Source organism: Rhipicephalus sanguineus, chromosome 1 (genome assembly GCF_013339695.2).
Source record: "Rhipicephalus sanguineus isolate Rsan-2018 chromosome 1, BIME_Rsan_1.4, whole genome shotgun sequence".
In the NCBI taxonomy this organism is placed as follows: domain Eukaryota; kingdom Metazoa; phylum Arthropoda; class Arachnida; order Ixodida; family Ixodidae; genus Rhipicephalus; species Rhipicephalus sanguineus.
Window position 1 is genome coordinate 329,852,328 of NC_051176.1, and position 18,906 is coordinate 329,871,233.

At 46.0% G+C, this 18,906-nt stretch overlaps 1 protein-coding gene across 1 annotated transcript in view; it reads right to left on the reverse strand.

Annotated features, from left to right (window-relative positions):
• The window catches only part of LOC119379533 (WASH complex subunit 2), a gene marked incomplete at its 5' end in the record, with an annotated part of 624,148 nt that overhangs the window by 385,277 nt on the left and 219,965 nt on the right, over positions 1–18,906 (reverse strand). The window contains 1 exon segment of the mRNA XM_037648828.2: positions 271–327. Coding sequence (XP_037504756.1) covers positions 271–327 — 57 coding nt within the window.

Consider the following 18,906-nt stretch of genomic DNA (forward strand, 5'->3'; position numbering starts at 1 on the left):
CCACAAGTTATCAGGAATCTAGTTGAATTTCATGTGGAGTGACTTTGATAGGTGCTGACATGTTTGTTGATGCAAAGACTTTGGTGCAGGTATGCAGCTGCCTACAATATAAAAAACTGTGTGCCCTACACAAGCCCCTATGCCACTGCATCTTGCACATATGCAGTAGTGTCAGTGCCATTTCTTTAAATAAAAAAATTTCAGCCCACTATTCTAAAACACTCAAGTAGTAAGTAGAGCACATGCAAAGCATGCTTAATGACTACTTGCCTCTTCTGAACCAGGCTCTGCATAATGACTGGCAGGCACTCTCGGTTGGGATGTTACCTACATGTTTGAATGCGGAAGTCACAGCTCTCAGCAAACCCATAGGGTAGAAGTTCAGGGGAAGAGGGAAGCCTGAAGCAATGGCAAATCCTTTTAACAAGGGGTGTTGCTGGAGCCAACGCTTTGACGAAGGGTCTTGTCTTCTTCAAGGCAGCAACTGCCCACCTTAGTGCATGTATGTGTATACTTCGTACCCTCTCCCCCAACCAAAACACAAGAGATGGGGAGGGCAAATGCAAAAACCGGGGAGTGCGAGAAAGAAGGAAAAGACAGGGGTGAACACTAGGATAGGCTGGCGTGCCGAATTGGGTGAGTAAAGAGGAAGCACATCGGTCAAAAAAAAAGGGGGGGGGGGGTAAAGAAAGAAAAAAAAAGGGGGAAATGAAAAATAAGAACACAAAATTAGGGGGGAGGGGCATTTCACTGAGTCATGGTTGTCAAAAGCAGGAAGTACCAAAAAATGATAATTTCACGGCGGTCAAAATGGCTAGAACTTCTTAGACGAAACGTTTAAGTCTCACTTGTTTTTGTTTTTTTTTTGCGTATCTACCATATCCTATGGATTCAAGAGCTCCTTTTGAAGCATTTATACCTAATGGCTGGAGTGTACTGAACTTGTGAATAAGGTACGACTATATTTTATGTCTCTCGGGGAACGAAGCTTGAAGTATGTAAAGTTTGAGATCATCAAAGTTGTGACCTGTTCATATTAAAATGCTGTGCCACTGCTTTCGGTAAATTCTTTGCCGTGTCTGCGTGTTTGCATGCACTTACATGTCCTTAAGGTTTCTATTACGATGATAAACAACTCTTGGTACTTCGGGAAATGCTTTTCTAAGGAGTCCGCTCCTTGCTAATGCTGAATAATACTTGCAGAGAATATTGTTCAGGTGTTGTACACGTTCTCCTCTAAAACAGGAAGGAAAGCTTGTTCCTTATTCCTCTCTATCTTGGAATGAGTTCCTCTTAGAAGTTCCTTTAATACGAAAGGAATGTATTCCAATTACACTAAGAACATTGGAATGTGTCGTTACATTAACGTTACATTTGATTATTTAGGTCAAAATGTAGTGTCAGATAACCCTGAGGCAAAATAAAGTGAGACACTTATAACACATGTACATTATGTGAATTTGAACATCTCTGACAGCAGATTACCTACAGGTAATAATAATCCAAAGAAACACACCTAGACAAATTTTTTCAGGATGCATTCACCGGACGTACTACAGACATGTCTAACTGCAACATTGGTACTTGTCTGTTGCAAGTGCAATATATATGGAACTTTCTACTTCGGTCTTCAGATTCGCAGCCAGGATACTGTGCTTCAGATGCGCAAAAAGAAAGTTAATCACATGCACTAATATAATTAAATTTCTTGCTCAAGAAACAGCACCGAAGGAACAATACATACCGTATTTACTCGCATAATTTGCGCACTTTTTTTCGCGAATTTGGAGCTCCAAAAAGGGGGTGCGCAAATTACGCAGAGATTTCATGAGCACATCTGAAATAACGCACAATATATAGTCCTAACGCGCGCGATATAATACATTAAAGAAGAAAATAAATTATAGCGCAAACGAAGGGTTTTTAACAGAATTAGCACGTACTTTAACCAGCCAGATTCGGTCATGCACGGTCTAGTCAGAATCACTGGTTGAGAAGTCCGACTGAAAATCATCGCCGCGGCCGCTGTCACCGCCCTCCCAAAGCGCGTCGTCCTTGGTTCCGTCGAGTGCGTTGAGGCATCTTCTTGAAGCTCTTCGCGACAATGCTGGGAGTAACGAGGTGCCACGGCACGGCGATACCGGTGGGCCTAAGCTCTCGCACATACACTCAAACCTCGTTATAACGAACACGGATATAACGAATTATCGGTTATAACGAAGTAAATGAAGAATAGTCTTGTCATAGCTACAGTGTTACAAATAAATGTTTATAACGAATTTTTGGATATAACGAAGTTATTTTCGTGGCAGATGTGACTTTGTTATAAAGAGGTTTGAGAGTATTTGAAAAGGTATTCTTCAACAGCAGGAAACTTTCCATGCTTCGGTCGATCCTCGGAACGGTCTCCTTCCCGGTCTTGTATTAAAAAGCGAACTCTTCTGCGGCACGGTTCCCGTTTCCTTAGGCAAATTCTATAACAGTGAGCTTGAATTTTGCCGAATAGTTATTGTAGCCCAGCGCAAGAGAACAGTGAAAACGCAATTGGCTGATCGCGAAACCTAAACTTCCGAAATCAACGAAGGCTGCGTCGCAGTGCGGACGCAGAGGAGGAGGGTCAGCGAGGGGAAATGTTGGCGTGACTGGCCCTCGCACGCCTTCGATGCAGAAAGTAGTCCGTGCCGTGTCACGTGCATGCATTCTCACGGCGGGAGAACACTCGAACAGTTCCGACAACCCGTGAACAGGTTTGGGTGTTCAGGTACAGTTGGTACAGCCTCGGCGGTTTCCGGAGAATAGAACGAAGTAATCGGAAGAAGGGACTTCGCACTCGCGGCCTGTCTTATGTATGACTGCGCTCGCTTGCTCGGTGAGGGCCGCGGGGGCGCAGCCGTTCAAAGCTTCCCCGTGCGCGCGGGCCGGCGAGCTGGCTCGAGCCGGACGGGGAGCGCAAAATATGTGAGTAAATATTTTTTTTTAGCAAAGCTGGCTAAATATTAGGGGTGTGCAAATTATGCGAGGGCGCAAATTATGTGGGTAAATACGGTAGTTGTTTATTGAATGCTGATTCGATATCACAGTTTGAATGGGAGAATGTCCAGAATACACATTCGCAACTTAGTAAAGTCCCTTATTTGAACTCAGTTGCATCTCAGTGTTGGTGTCCAAGAGACAAAACCAACATATCAGCACTTCGTTGGCAATGTTGAAGAGCCATTCCACCGAAACGCTTGAGGGTACTGCCGTATTGTACTTGAGGAAAAGTTAGTTCAATCCTTCAAAGTTCTTCAACTGCGAGAGCAGATTGTAAACTGCTACAAGTAAGTGCTGCATTCCACTCTGTGGAACATTCACAGAAGGAACGCTGTTGCCTCTACCATTCTTTCATGAACATAATGAGTTACCATTACAGTTCCACCAAAAAGGAAGCAGTTCCTAGAATGTTGTTCTGCACAACACTAATATTATTTATGTTTGGGAGTGCATTTAAGTATTTCATTATGAATGCTAGCAGTTGGTTGGGCTGTGCTTTAGGGTCTCTTCCAGCTAGTGCTGATTTCCTATCTTATTTACACGCTTCATTGTAGGCCTTGTTTAGTGCGTCGTGTGGGTAATTTATTTCAACCAAATTTTCCTTTAGGTTGCTTAAAGGGAAGCTGAACAGGTTTTAGATTTGTAGGAAGTGATGTTCTTCTGCGGCGCACACATTTAAAATCACAGTTACCCCAATTTGTTTTGTGATCATACAAGTAGTGCCGTCGCATACAAGTAGCGATTTGTTTTGTGATCATACAAGTAATTGTGAATTAAAATCACGCCAGTGCTCCACACACACTGGCTCATGGCATGAGCTAGCGGAGGCAGAGAAAGTAGAAATCCAGAGGAAGTGATGTCAGTGTTGGGTATTCTGGTGCCTGCGCCGGTCACTTGCTGGTTTTGGCCATCAATCGCGTTGTATTCAAAGCCTTTGTTAGAAACAATCAGCGTAACCTTTTTATGTTTCTGGCGAATGCTTTAATGAACTGCTGCTGCATAGATATTCCTGCCTAAATAGGAAGCGTCGTCATCAGCGTGCCACCCTTTCGCACTGCCTACTGCTGTACAAGCCCCGGTGGTCGAGATGATGTCTTCTAAAACTTTCCACAACAGAAAAAATTTAGGCCTTGGAGAACATCTTTCATCTGTTCAAAACATTTTTGGGGCTGCTAACATAAAAAAAAAAGGGAAATTCGTTGACTCATGAAAAAAAGTCACAGTTTCGCCGCAACAGCGAAGCAATGAATGCGATAGCAATAAATTGGAATGTAACGTGAAGAACGGAAGGCAGCTCGAAATTGCCAGCGTGTCGCTCGAGCCCAAAGGACGCACGAAAAGAACGCACACAAAACGAGCGCGAACTATCATGCGTCACAGCTCGACACTTGAAGCGCACTGCTCAAACATAAAGCAGGACGCACGAAACGAACGAGCAGGTACACACAGGACGAGCGCGAACTAACTGTCACAGTTGTTACTTATTTCTGTTTGAACAGCGCACTCCTTTCGCAAACGTGGCCGCTGCAGTGACCTTCGTACGCTCTGTGACATCAGCACGGACATCGCAGGGAAAGCACAAGACATACAACTGCCCGCTCCACCCCCCCCCTCCCCCCTGGCCGCCCCCTTCTTTCCTCGAGATAAGCGCACGAAGGTGACCATGCCCTGTAGGGCGAAGAGCAACGACGTTCGCAGAAGCGGGGCAACGATCTTTAAAGCGCGCAATGAGCCATCTATGTGGTAACTAAGAAAGCATGCTGATGTAAGTGGTGTATATAAATAGCTCGCTGTTAGCAGGCTGAAAGACGGTGCTGTTGGTGACGTAACCGTCTAACGCTGCGCGCTGGAAAAGCGGGAGGTCGCCCGTTCGATTCCGCGCGTCGGAAAGCTTTTCTGAATTATTTTTCTTTGTGGCTTTTATATATATATATATATATATAGACATATACAGTGCATGACAGCGGCGACGGCGACGGCAAAAATAAGCCGAGACTGTCCATATAATTGCTATCACAATAATAAAATAAAACTGTGTTAAATCACAGATTGGCATGACAACACATATTTTCAGGCTTTCTATTTTGGTCGAATTCTCTTTCGACTTTGGAAGCAGCCCATGGATGCCATTTGGGCATTGGTCTTCAGTTTCTTTTAGCACCGGGGGTCAAAAAACTTCGAGGACGCTTGAGCTTCGCCTTCAAGAGTAGAATGCGATAGCGTAATCGGCCCCGTGCACTTCGCCTTCTCAATTGCTAGCCTGGCTTTGGTTCTGAACGCATGCCTTAACCATGCCATAAGGCAACAAACATCTGTGCGCATAACATTGGCCATTTCAAACTATCCTAGAATGCCTACTGCAAATACAGTTGTGAAGAGCCCACTACGCCATAATTCTTCCTTTTACGAATCAGCAAAGGGCCCACTACGCATTTGTAGGGCAACACGCGAACCTACGCGGCTGTTCAGTTTGTTAATGCTTTTGCTGATGACGATGATCAAATATGTCTGAGCGCTTTGTAATTGGTGGGCCTTTAAAACAACCACTCATTACGCAATTCACATGTTTTGATGCTTGGCGTGATTCTATGCCCCCGCAACGCAATGTTATATGTGTTAAGGAGACTACGTGCACTACATGACATTCATATACTAGTGTTTTTTTCCAAAGCAGTTTCAAGAATTAGCGTGGCTCTGTGGTAGAACACCTGCTTGCCACGCAGATGGCCTGAGTTCGATTTTCACTCGAACCCGAAGTTTTTTATTATTTTATTTGCATATTTCTCGATTTTTCGGTCGCGGACAAGATGATTTTTGCTCCCAACCAATGACGCCGACACCAACACCGGAATTTCTGCGGAACGAGCTCTTTAGTGCTATCGCGTTAAAACGACACAGTGATAGAAGAACCGAGCTGCTGTCATGAGTAAAAGGCACGAGGCACATGCCGAACGATGAACAGTTTTGATGGCACTCAATGGTATGCGAGGAGCAAAAAATTGCTCAATGGTGTGCGCTTCTGCCACGTCCACATGCGCGATTGGTCGGAGGAGGGCTCGTGGCATGTGACCCGAGCCGTGGTGAAAAACCCAAGGAGAGAGAACGGGCATTGTCTGTGGGGCACCGTTGAAAAAAGGCCGAAGAAGCCAGCATCTCACAGATGACGAGAACGGCGGGTGCTGGGTTCGGAGGTGCAGCACCACGAGTCCGTGGTGTCTACGTCGATCTCGGCAGTGATCGGGTGAGGCTGCCATGGAGTCGCAGCAGCCTCATCACAACTGGTCTTAGAGCACCTGCAATGCTCCACCTTTGCCGGCAGAACGGCTTAGACCCGCAGTACAGTCCCCAGGACGCCACGTCATCACTTGAGCTAAAGAGTCACTTGGAAGCAAGGGCCCGAGAAGGCAGATAGGCCTAACCACTCTGCCCCAGCAACGGCCATGACAATGACCGGGAAACCAGTAACAAGCAGTTCGTCTGGTAGCTCCTGAACGACGACAACTGCAGGACCTCATCAAGAGCATTGACGGCGAGCACGACATAACACGGAGGACAAGGATCAACTTAGACGCCGTGCTGACCGAAGGCAACGTGGTCAGATTACTATTGCAGATAGAGACTGAGCATAGCTGAAGTATATCTTTCATTAATGTGATACGCATGTATTTGTTTTTTGTGCAATTTTGTGTGAGGTGTATTGTTTCAGATAAAGTGGTTTGCTGTGCCACCGCCGTCTCCCGCGTCTCTCAATTCCATCCCTTGCACGCGCTCCTGAGATCTGCAACTGCTGCAGTGTGGCATATATGTTTTTTGGCTGTTCTACACCTTGTTTCTTTTCTTCCTTCCAACTTCGAAAGGCAAGGTTTATTGCATGTACAATGCATCTCGCATTTACTGCAAGAATATGAACCGCAGGTACTGCGTGCATGCCATGGTGGTCCAACATAACACAATGCACCAAGAACGCACCATTTGGTCTGGTATTGAAATCCAGGGTTTGATGGAATCCCATCTGGTCGGGAGGAGGCACTGTAAAAAGGAAGAAACGCCAACCACAATAAAAACACTTTAAAACAAACTAAACGTTTCGGCTCCCGCATGGGAGCCCTGTTTACAATGAAGTCAAAAAGTTATGACCTTACGCCATAAGGTCATAACTTTTTGACTTCACTGTGAATAGCTCCCGTGCGAGAGCTGAAACGTTTAGTTTGTTTTAAAGTGTTTTTATTGTGATCGGCATTTCTTCCTATTTACAATGATCTCGTATTGCGAACCAAACTGGCCTGCTACTCAAGTGGTCCCAGTTGACACTAGTAACAAAACATTCAACTGGGAAACCTTGCATTTAACATCCCCAATGAATGAAACTTAGAATACACTGGCAAAACAGGAAAGCCTGTTAATATTAGATTAAAGAGGCATCGCACAGACACAGCGAAGAATTTACTGAAAGCAGTGGCGCACCATTTCAATGTGGAAGGTCCCGGACAACTTCGATGAGCTCAAACTTTAACAACTTCAGTCAAACTTTAGGTCCCCGAGGGAGAAAGAATATAGAGAGTCATACCTTAATCCCAAGTTTAACCCTTTGTGGTTCGTTGTCCGTCCCTGCCAGACAATGCAACATGGCCGCAGCAGTCCGTGGTCGGGCACTGCTGGAGAAGTTCTTTCACGGTTGATTCACGCGCGCGTTCTCTCACTACATTATGCACCTTCTGTAAACGAGTAAGTAAACTTCTTTTACTTGAGCTCAGAGTCTTTTAGTTTTGGACCAGAACGGACGGAAGGTGGGAAAAGGTTTTGGACCACAAAGGGTTAATACACTCCTGCCAATAGGTATAAACATTTCAAAAGGGGGTTCTTGAATACATTCGATATGGTAGATATACAATGAACACCAGTGAGACTTAAGCCTACATTGGACAAACGGGTATGCGTTACATCGGACAAACGAGCAGGTGTCTGAACATTAGGTTGAAAGAACACGAGCACTCATTGAACACCAGAGGGTATGCTCATTTGGCTTCGTTGTGGGTGCACACCAAAACTCAATGAGGTAATTATTTTGAAGAGACATAAGGACCAGCTTGTTAAAGAGTTGAACGAGGTGTACTACATTAGGAAACAATCTGGTTCCTGTATCAGTGAACCATCGGTGACTTTACATGACTGCGAATACGAATTTTTAGACCAGTACATGTGACCGATCTACAATGTTTCTTGTGTCGCTTGGTTTTTTGTTGGTACGCAATGATTTTTGCATGCCTTCAGTTTATGCATGCAGGAAACATACGGAGGTTGTTCTTATAATTGTCGTTTCTGAAATAAAAAATTTAGTTGTGAGTCAGCGCTGTGTTTTCGTGTTCCTTCTTTTCTCTGTGTATGTGTGGTTGCGCTGCTAGTCCATCATAAAGAATTAAGCCTTTCTTCTAACAATTTCTAGCCGCTCTGTTCACTGTGAAATTATCATTTTTAGGTGGTTCTTACTTTTGACAACCATGATTCAGCGAAATGCTTATGTTGTTTTCTTTTCTGTTCTTTTTTTGACAGATTTGTTTCCTCACCCATGCCCATTTATCTCAACATCCCCCAGTCTTTCTCCTTACCCACACTACCCCTCCCCATCTTTTCTGTTTTGGTTGGGGGAGAGGGTAGGAAGCGTACACGCGCTAAGGTGCGCTAAGAAGACGCTAAGAAGAAAAGCACTTGTTGAAACGTTGGCTCCAGCGACACCCCTTGTTCCAAAGATTTTTCATCAGCCAACACATGTACTACAAGCACAAATGGGAGCATTCTTCAGAAGCAAGTGAACCCAAATCCTGCTTTCTGAGAAGTTTGAGGAGATATAAATTGGTTCTCACATGGCCACATACACTTGTGGCATCCTGAACAGCGTGCACTTTCTCTGTGAATACAAACCCAGATGTGGTTGAAACATAGGGACACCAACCAAGATAGTGAGTAAAAAGTAAAAACTTTTTTACTTAACAAAAAAGAAGGAACCGGATGTTTCGGGTCTTACTTGGATGCTTCTTCAGGGGTGATTGAGGGGCACCGTAAAGCAGTGTTTACATCCTTTAAAATAACAGAGCTGAGCTAGTTGGTAAGTATTCATGTTAAAGAGACAGGGTGTGCAAACACCGACAAAAGAGAGAAGTCAAGACACCACAAACGCCGACTAACAACTGAAGAGGTGTTCAACGGCGAAAAAGAAAGAAGGCACGGAAACTTATCTGCGCATGCCCAAGCAACAGGTGAACCTATAAATCCAGCACGTGTGGTGGTCTACACGAGAGATAACTACTCAGACACTTGATTTCTTCTTTAGGCAGGTTAATCGATGGTTGGCTCATGCATGCGCTACCACTCTATATACCAGACCTCAACCAATAAATGCGCTGCTTCATTCCTGTGCCAGTACAAAATCGCACATTCATCGAATTTTGGCGTGCACTTACACTCTTGATAATGTAAAGATAGATTAGATGGTGCACCTTCGGTTAGGAATCTCTTACCCATGTTCAATTAATCTCTGGTTAACACAGTGAGCCATTTGCCCTACGTAAAAGCGGCCGCAGCTAAACGGAGGTGGTGCAAGTAAAATGATACAGAGGTGTATCAAATATATGCAATGCGTGTTTGTAATTTTCAAATTTTTTTTAGTTTTAGATGCAAAGCAATTTTTTTACAAGGTAAGCTGAAAATCTGCGAAAAAAACATTCATGAAAGCATCATCATGCACCGTCACCAAGACCTTCTCGCCAGACCAGCGATGGCAGAAGAGCTGTTTGCATGCCAATGCTGGCAGCATGTTTTTCTTAGGTCTGTTCAATTCCCTTGCACCCAATAGAACCAGTTCACGGCAGTGCACGAGAAGTTCAAAAATTGTGCAGCGCAAGTTCAGTGGTGCAGGCACAGCGCAACACCAGAAACGAATGACAAGGTGCCGGCATGGTGAAAATCTCACTTTTGTTTGCTTAAGGTACGCCATCCACTTAACTTTCAGAGGTTGCAAAGCACACATATGGACAGTTTATGAGGTGGAAACATTTCGGCAAAACACACTCGACGCTTCGCAGAAACAGTAGACGTGTGTACGGTGCCTACACCTCGATGCTGAGCCGTCTGCTTCGCTGCTAGTGCACACACACATGTGCGCCCCAAGCCAGCAACATCAGCAGAGGGGGTGCAGGAAAAGTGTGAACCAGCGCTGCATGTCTCGTGCACCTTTTGAAACAAATACTGGGGTGGAAGCGGGCTTCAGTCGTTTGGAGCAGCTCAGGGAGCAGAAATGCAGTTTTGGAGCAGATTTCTAGATCAACACCCTTGTTAATTGAAATCTTGTATTTCTTGTAAACACAAAAAATTCAAATGGTTTTTACTAAACATTCAATACTGATAAATCGACCAGACTTACCAGAAATTAAAGCATATATGATATATATATATATATATATATATATATATATATATATATATATCTGTGTGTGTGTGTGTGTGTGCTGTGTTCCCATCATTAAGGCACCACAGCCGACATGAGAACCAAGAGGAAAATATACATAAACAATGCACTGTGTAGCTAAACCCAACTACACTTCAGATTTTTTTTGATGTTCACATTGACAAAACACAACTGCTGACATGTACAAATGAGAAGACGAGAGAAGTGAAATGTTCTTTTACTGTGATAGCAATTACATGAACCCTCTTGCCGGGTTCTTGCCATCGCTGTCATTTTCCTTATAAAGACTAAATCGATAACATCGCCCTACACATGGTATGTATGTTCTATGCGTGAGTAAAAGCACTTAAGTGCTGGGGACAAGCACGGCTGAAGCAGAGATGAAACGAGCCGGCTATCTCCGTCGCACGAAGTGTGCATGCAATAGCACCGCTCCGCGTGTGAGGCCTGCCGTCGATTTCTCATCAAGCAGAGAGAAAACAAGCGCCCTGCCCATCTTTCGTCGTGCAAAGGAGCACAAATGGAGCCGGGGGAAAGGGCTGCGTTGCTCGACCAGCAACTGCGAACTTTGATCATAAAGGCACGATTGCTAGCAAGGGCGCGTGTACGATCTCAGCAGACATCAGCAAACCGCCCGCTTATTCACGTTCGGACGGCAGACAGCATGAAAACCGCTTCGCTCCCTGGAGCGGCTGTATTCCCTTACACCAGCGTCTTGTAGAGTTACGCGAGACTGGATCCAAAGGAGTGAATTAGCTGCTAGCCTTACTTCGTATAACATTACAATTTATTGCTATTGCATTTATTCTTTGCCCTTGCGGCGAAACTGTGATTTTTTTCATGCCATCACCGTCACGGAGAGTGCGACAAATCATGATGATATAAGAGCTCTCTTGCGCGTAGCATGTCGCAGATGACAGCGGCACATGAAGGCACCAAAGACCACCTGGGAGCAGTTTTAGCACAATAATGCATTTTGCAGCAGGATGGCACAGCAGAAGCGGATTGGCGCAGCATGGCGCAAATGGCACAGCACTTCCACCCCTGAAATAGCGTGGTTAAGAGGCGGCGATTGCTGTACTGCTGTTATGAATGGCAAGCTGCAGCACTTCATGAACAGGTTCAGGTGGTGCAGGCGAGACGAATAGACCTCTTGTTCACTCCTAGAAAGCGACTTCTTTGGGTCATAGGGGTGCTCTTGAACATGGCAATGCGGTGTCGCCTGCTGCAGTTGATGACGGCGTGGTGAGAACCTTCACTTTCGTGTCCCTCGGTGCATTGCGTAGTAAGGTTGCTTCCCATGTTATTGCATAGTCAGGCTTAGGACACGATTGCTCTAACTGTGCATATAGCTACTATCAGGCGCGTCGACGAAAACTTATGAATGGGGAAAAACTGTAATGACGCAAAGAAGACGGGGACGAAGCGAAGACACGAACAGACAGACACGAGCGCCAACTTCCAACTGTTTATTATCAGAAACCGCGCCGATTTATATACGCTGCCGAACAAGGTAATCCCATAACAGAAATTGAGACATGGCAGAACTAACAATTCATCATGAGCCACTAATACAGAGTCAAGGCATGCGCCGGAACTGCACTAACGTGATCGAACTATGAAGACATGCCAGCACCTATGAACACGTGCCAACCCTAGTGAGAGGAAAAAAGAGCATCGCACAATCTAAACTCTACATGTCTGAAGGCTATCTTTCGAAAAGATAGCTTCCTTCTCGATTAGATTGAGTGATGGGGCACTAACGCACTGGCTACCTGTCCTTTTTATTAGAAACGCTTCAGTTGTCTCCCTTTCAGTGCGGCTGCTTGCTCTCTTTAGAAACGTGGTTTGGCTGAAGTGTGGCGCACAACCACAGCGCTTGCAGTGGTCTGCCAGGTGCCCGCCCATGTTGCTGCTAACCGCCAAGCGGTGCTCCCTTGCACAATCATTGAAACACCGGCCTGTTTGGCCGATGTACACCCTACCGCAGCTTAGGGGGATATTATATACCACATTGCTGACACACTCGGTGTATCGCGTGGCGTGCTTCTTGGAGCAAGCAGCTGGCTGCTTATCCGCCATCAAAGGGCAAATCCTGGCCAGTTTGCATGGAGCGGAAAATACAATGCGCACACTATATCTGGCTGCGATCTTCTTTATATTGTGCGAGAGCCGGTGAACGTAAGGAGTTACGTGCGTACTCACTTTTTCTTTTAGCCCCTGCACTTTTCTTCCACGTTTCAACTTCTGCAAGAGGCTTTCGCACACACCCGTGATAACGGAGGGAGGAAATCGAGCGTCTTTCAGCCTGTTAATCTGTCTGTTCGTGTCTGTCTGTTCATGTCTTCGCTTCGTCCCCATCTTCTTTGCGTCATTACAGTTTTTCCTCAAGTTATGAACCAACTAGCTCAGCAACAAGCCCTGTTGACTTATGAATGGTTCGCGACGCTTTTCATGCCCCGAGCAATGTATTTCTTTCGGAACTCGGGTTATACGGGGCTTGTAAATAAGTATCGGGAAAACATTTGGAACAATAGATTTATTAGAGATTCTGCTAAAATACCTCAAAAGTCTTCAAAGTAGACCCCTTGAGCATCGACACACTTTCACCAATGTCTTTTTCACGACTCGAAGGCTTCCCGGAAGGCAGATTCCAAAAGGTCCTCAAGGGCACACATACAAGCTTCTTTGACAGCTTTTAGGGTCCCATGGTGGTGCCATTTCAGGGAGGCATTCACTTTTGAGAATAGGAAATAGTCTGCTAGTGCCAAGTTGTGGCGGAAGGGGGTTGGGGAATCGTCGCGATGTAGTTCACCATCAGGTATCGACAGACTACCGCAAAATGTTATGTCATAATGCTGTTCAATTGCATTTTGCACTTGCACCAAGTCACTCGACAGGAGTCCACTAAATACACGATATAGCCTAAACGAACGCTCACATGCGACTGGTGCTTGACGCGTCTTGAAAGGGGCCCTCCAACACTCTTCAAAGCCCCATTTTTTACTTGTTGGTTGCGTAGACTGAGATACGGACAAGTTAGTGCAGTAAGAACGGCAGCGATAGCGGCATGCAGTCCGAAGTTTTTCGGTCTAGAAAATACAAAATACAAGAAAAAAAATGCCTACCCTCAACTCGATTTTCCCAGGGTCACATGACCGCATTTCACTCGCCCTGTGACGTTTCTGAGAGCCCCAATGGAATCAGCTGAAAGCTCCTATGTAGGGGAAGCTTGCACACCATTGTTGCTTGTCCTTTCCAACGTAGTTTTGATGTCAATGCCATAGTAACAAATGTGGTGCCCGACGCCTGACTTGTCAGAACTTCAGCGCGTGCTACTGCTTCGAAACGAGGCTTTGTCTGCAGTTCTTTACAACGACATTCCACGTCATTCCCTCCTCTTATTTTGAGAAGGGAATTTGTGGAGCAGCAAGGGTGGTGAAACACGGTCGCCTCTACACGAGTTGTTCGGTGAGCAGCCCGACGAATTACAAGGTCATTCAACGAAGAAGGACTGCTTGGACCACTTCAACAACAATCAAGAGCCTACCGCACGTGCGGAAAGAGCAGCTCGCAAATGTACAGATGCAAAAAGAGGGATAGGGAGAAGCATTTGGTGTGGACATCCGACTGGTGCAGGCAAAAAAACCAGAGGGGAAATGGCAGCCAGCACCTCTGTTGTGCTTTGTGGTTGTAGTGATCTTTTTTATTGCGACGGCGTCTATTTGGAGAGTTAATTGAGAGTATCTCAGTAACCTGCGATTCGCTGATGACATTGCATTGATGAGTAACGCGGGAGACGAATTACAGCTCATGATTATTGAACTGGATGCGGAAAGTAGAAGAGTAGGTCTGAAAATTAATATGTATAAAACTAAAGTAATGTGGAACAATCTTGGCAGAGAACAGCGCTTTGCGATAGGTGGCGAGACACTGGAAGTTGTAAAGGAGTACGTCTACTTAGGACAGGTAGTAATCGCGGAGCAGAACCATGAGAGTGAAATAACTAGAAGAATAAGGATGGGATGGGGCTCATTCGGCAAGCGTTATCAAATCATGAATGGCAGTCTACCACTATCCCTCAAGAGGAAGGTATATAACAGCTGCATCTTACCAGTACTTACCTACGGAGCAGAAACCTGGAGACTTACAAAGAGGGTTCAACTTAAACTGAGGACGACACAGCGAGCGATGGAAAGGAAAATGATAGGTGTAACCTTAAGAGACAGGAAGAGAGCAGAGTGGGTCAGGGAACAAACGGGGGTTAAGGATATCATAGTTGAGAAATGGATATGGGCCAGGCACGTAGCACATCGGCAGGATAACCGGTGGTCATTAAGGGTAACTGACTGGATTCCAAGAGAGGGCAGACGCGCGAGGGGGAGACAGAAAATTAGGTGGGTAGATGAGATTAAGAAGTCTGTAGGTATAACGTGGCAGCAGAAAGCACAGGACCGGGTTGATTGGTGGGACATGGGAGAGGCCTTTGCCCTGCAGTGGGCGTAGACAGGCTGATGATGATGAAAAAAGCACAGAGAAAAAAAACGAAACCCAATAGTAATCTCAATTTTGATGCCACGCCATGATCACTTCTAAAGTTACATTTATTCAATCATAGGCTGGCGCGCATCGTCGTCATTTGCGCCCGCAATAGTTCTGGTGAGCACCACTACACGCCGATGCGGTCAGCAGCAATGTAGTGACTCTATTGCATGATTAAAATACTAAATCATTTGATATTGGTGCTTAGACCTATGCTAAAACTATCCCCAGCTATCAGTCTACGCAACCCGCAAGTAAAAAATGGGGGGTTGAATAGTGTTGGAGGGCCCCTTGAAGGTTACATACCGCACCAGAGCACATGCATGATGCCGGCGCGTTGCGACGTAATTTCACGTCAGGCATAAATTGTTCCCGATACTTCTTATACACACCCTGTAAGTTCACGATAGTAAGGTGAAAATAAATGGACAAGCATGTCGAAAACGCAATGAGCATTTGATGCGACCATACAGTTTACTGCGGAATGGGAAAGAAACAACTGCTTGACATTTCTCGATGTCCTTGTGGCAGAGATAGGCAGTTCGATCGTACCAGTTGCGAAACTGCGATCCGAAACCCGGACATGCCGATGACCGATTCTGGGGGGCCTGCAGATTGTCGTGCCATCTGGCAGCAGCAATATAAAACATGAGATCGCTACCCTTGCGTGAGCTCCTCGCAAGGTCCACAACACCACATGCAACGCTGGTGATGTCACGAGCGTTTATTATTATTTTTTTTTGGTCAACAGATGACGCGACAATCAGCAGATCCCTGCGATTTCGGCCAATGACGAGTTCGGATTTTGATACATGGGACCTATGGGGAGTTTCACAACTCGTACAATTGAAGAACTCTGAGAGGTAGGTGGTTTGCTCCGGTTCTTAGTACACCAAAAGCCAAAACACACCGGTTGCTACATCGATGCTAGCTTTAACCACCCATTCCATTATATTTTCGCGGGCGCAACAAGACAGACAACCAGGAGTTGACATCTGCCCCAGAGCAGCAAAAATGTTCTCTTCTTCACACCCAAATGTGTCTGTGCCACAGCAGATGGTTCATAAATGATGGTATGTGTCATTACCCCTCTACCAAAGAAGCATCGTCTCGATGCTGTACATGAGGGCAAAAGAAAAATGAAGAAGGATGCTACACAAGCGAAATAAATGTGTCGTAACGCGAAATAACAGTCTGCTGCTGTCAAACAAGGAGTCAAATAAATAACAGGAAAGAACAAAACGAAAAAGAGAAAACAAAAGGACACATGCTAAGTCGTCAATGAAGTCAAAGTCACTCCACAGTCGAGTCACAGCGGGAAAAGTACGGTTTTAGCCTAGAAACAAGAATGACTTCAGTTTGTGAAAGGTGACGGGAACGTCTTGAGGTGCCTTCTGGGAGAACCTCGTAAGTAACGTCGCTGAGACGTCGTACAATCTTGTAAGTGCCGAAGTAGCGGTGCAGCAGCTTTTCTGAATGGCCGTGCTGTCGGATGGGGGTCCACACCCAGACTTCATCACCAGGATTGAAAGTAACTTCTCGGTGACAAAGATTGTAGCGGTGTGCGTCTGCAGTTTGGAGACACAGAATATGGCATCGCGTGAGTTGACGGTCCCCCTCGGCGCGTTGAGCGAACATCGCAGCATCCGTGTAAAACATACCTAGGTTGTCGCGCAGGAGCATGGCCTCGAGCACTGTGGTGACCACTCGACTGTAGACTAAGCGAAAAGGGGTGAAACCTGTACTTCTTGAACTGCAGTATTATAAGCAAAGGTGACGTAGGGAAGGATATCATCCCGGTTCTTGTGGTCAATGGCTACATACGTCGAAAGCATGTCTGCAATCATCTTGTTCAGTCATTCAGTCACTTCGTTTGTTTGCGGGTGATAAGCCGTTGTTTTGTGATGGTCTGTGCCACTTAACCTCAAGACTTCTTGCAGCCTCTCTGCGGTAAAAGCTGTCCCATGATCAGTAATGACGACAGATGGCGCTCCGTGATGGAGGACGATGCAGTTAATGAAAAAACGGGCGACGTCGGCTGCGGCAGCTTTTGGAAGTGCTCTTGTTTCGCAGTATCGTGTTAAGTACAGTGGAACCCCGCTGTTACGTTCCTCACTGCTGCGTTTTCCCGGCTGTTACATCGTTTTCCGCCGGTCCCGGCATAGCTCCCACAGGATACAATGTATTGGGAACCCCGCTGTTACGTCGTAACTGTCGGACCGTTCCCGTATGATACGTCGCGAAGTGCGCTCGGAGCCGACCGAGTGACTACCAAAGAGAGCGGCCATGATGCATTTTCACGCAGCTTGGCCTCGTTTGACCGTAATATTAGCCGCATGAGAGGCGCAAGCAACAGAATCTTTCAATTGATGCAAACAAAAGCATGGCCTTCGAGATTCAAATTGCAAAGATGGCGTCTATGACGTAACTGCTCGCGAAAGCAAGGCCTTCGAGATTGGCATTTACTATTGACAAAACCATAGCCTTTGAGATTTGTATTGCACAAACATGGCGTGTATGACATAATTGCTTGCGAAAGCAAGGCCTTCGAGATTGGCATTCACTTCTGCCATCGCGTTGGCATAGACTCATCATCATCGTTATATGTCGGAGAACAGGAGGAGTTCGAGCTGGTTGGAGCTCGCATGGTCGTGCGTGCGGTTCGCGGTCGGTCTCACCGCGCCGGTCTTGATTGCGTGTGCTTAGTTCTTTCATGTCTACAGCTGTTGGTGTTAAAAAAATCACATACGTTGATTACATTTCTGTGGATGAGGCCGTCCTAAGCTCCGCGTTTCTATCCATCGACTAGATCGCGGCTGAGCGGGCCAATTTTCGTGCTGCTCGTAAGAATTGAAATAAAATTCTGTACCACTAAATATTTTGCCGTTTTTCCTGTTTTTCGGCTCAGACGTTTCCAGTCTCTTACATTTATTTCCCACGGTCCCTTCAAAAACGTATCAGCGGGGTTCTACTGTAATTGGTAGCGACTACAATCCACTGATTTCCAGACGAAGACGTGGGGAATGATCCCAGCAAGTCCATGCCAATCTGATGAAAAGGCACCTTCAGCGTGGTTATTGGTTGTAGCAGTCCCGCTGGTCATATAGGTGGATTTTTGCGTCGTTGGCAGTCTTGACAAGTGCGAACGTAGTGCTTCACAGTCTTCACGAGATGTGGCCACTAGTATGAGCGGCGAATTCGTTGCAACGTGCGTGTATAGCCAAGGTGTCCGGACGATAGTTCGTCGTGACAAGCACGTAAAATGTCGTCACGAAGCGTGGTTGGCGCAACTAGCAGGTATGCAGCTTGCATATGGTCGAAGTTCTTATAAAGGACTCCATCCCAGAAACAAAAGGAGGCTAGCGAGCGTGCAAAACTTTAAGGAGGGTGGGATGTGCGGCTATCCAGGTAGTCAATGAGCAGGCTGAGGTCCGAGTCGTCACGCTGTTGCTGAGCCAAGCTGGTTGCCGACACGACAGAAAGAAAAGTGCGTCTTCAAGGTCAGTGGCGGCATTTCCGACTGGCGCACGTGAAAGACAGTCAGCGTCGGTGTGTTTCTGCCCAGACTTGTGTACGATGGTGATGTAAAATTCTTGTAGCCGAAGGCTCCATCGTGCTAGATGACCTGAGGGATCTTCGAGATTCGCAAGCCAACAAAGAGAATGGTGGTCGCTAACTACCCTGAATGGGTGGCCGTACAAGTATGGCCGAAACATTGTGATGGCCCAGACAACAGCTAGGCATTCTTTTTCTGTTGCAGAATAGTTTTTCTCAGCAGGTGATAACGTTCTGCTTACGTAAGCAAATCACGCGCTCTACGCCATTATGCTACTGAATCAATATGGCTCCTAGTCTGATGCTGCTGGCGT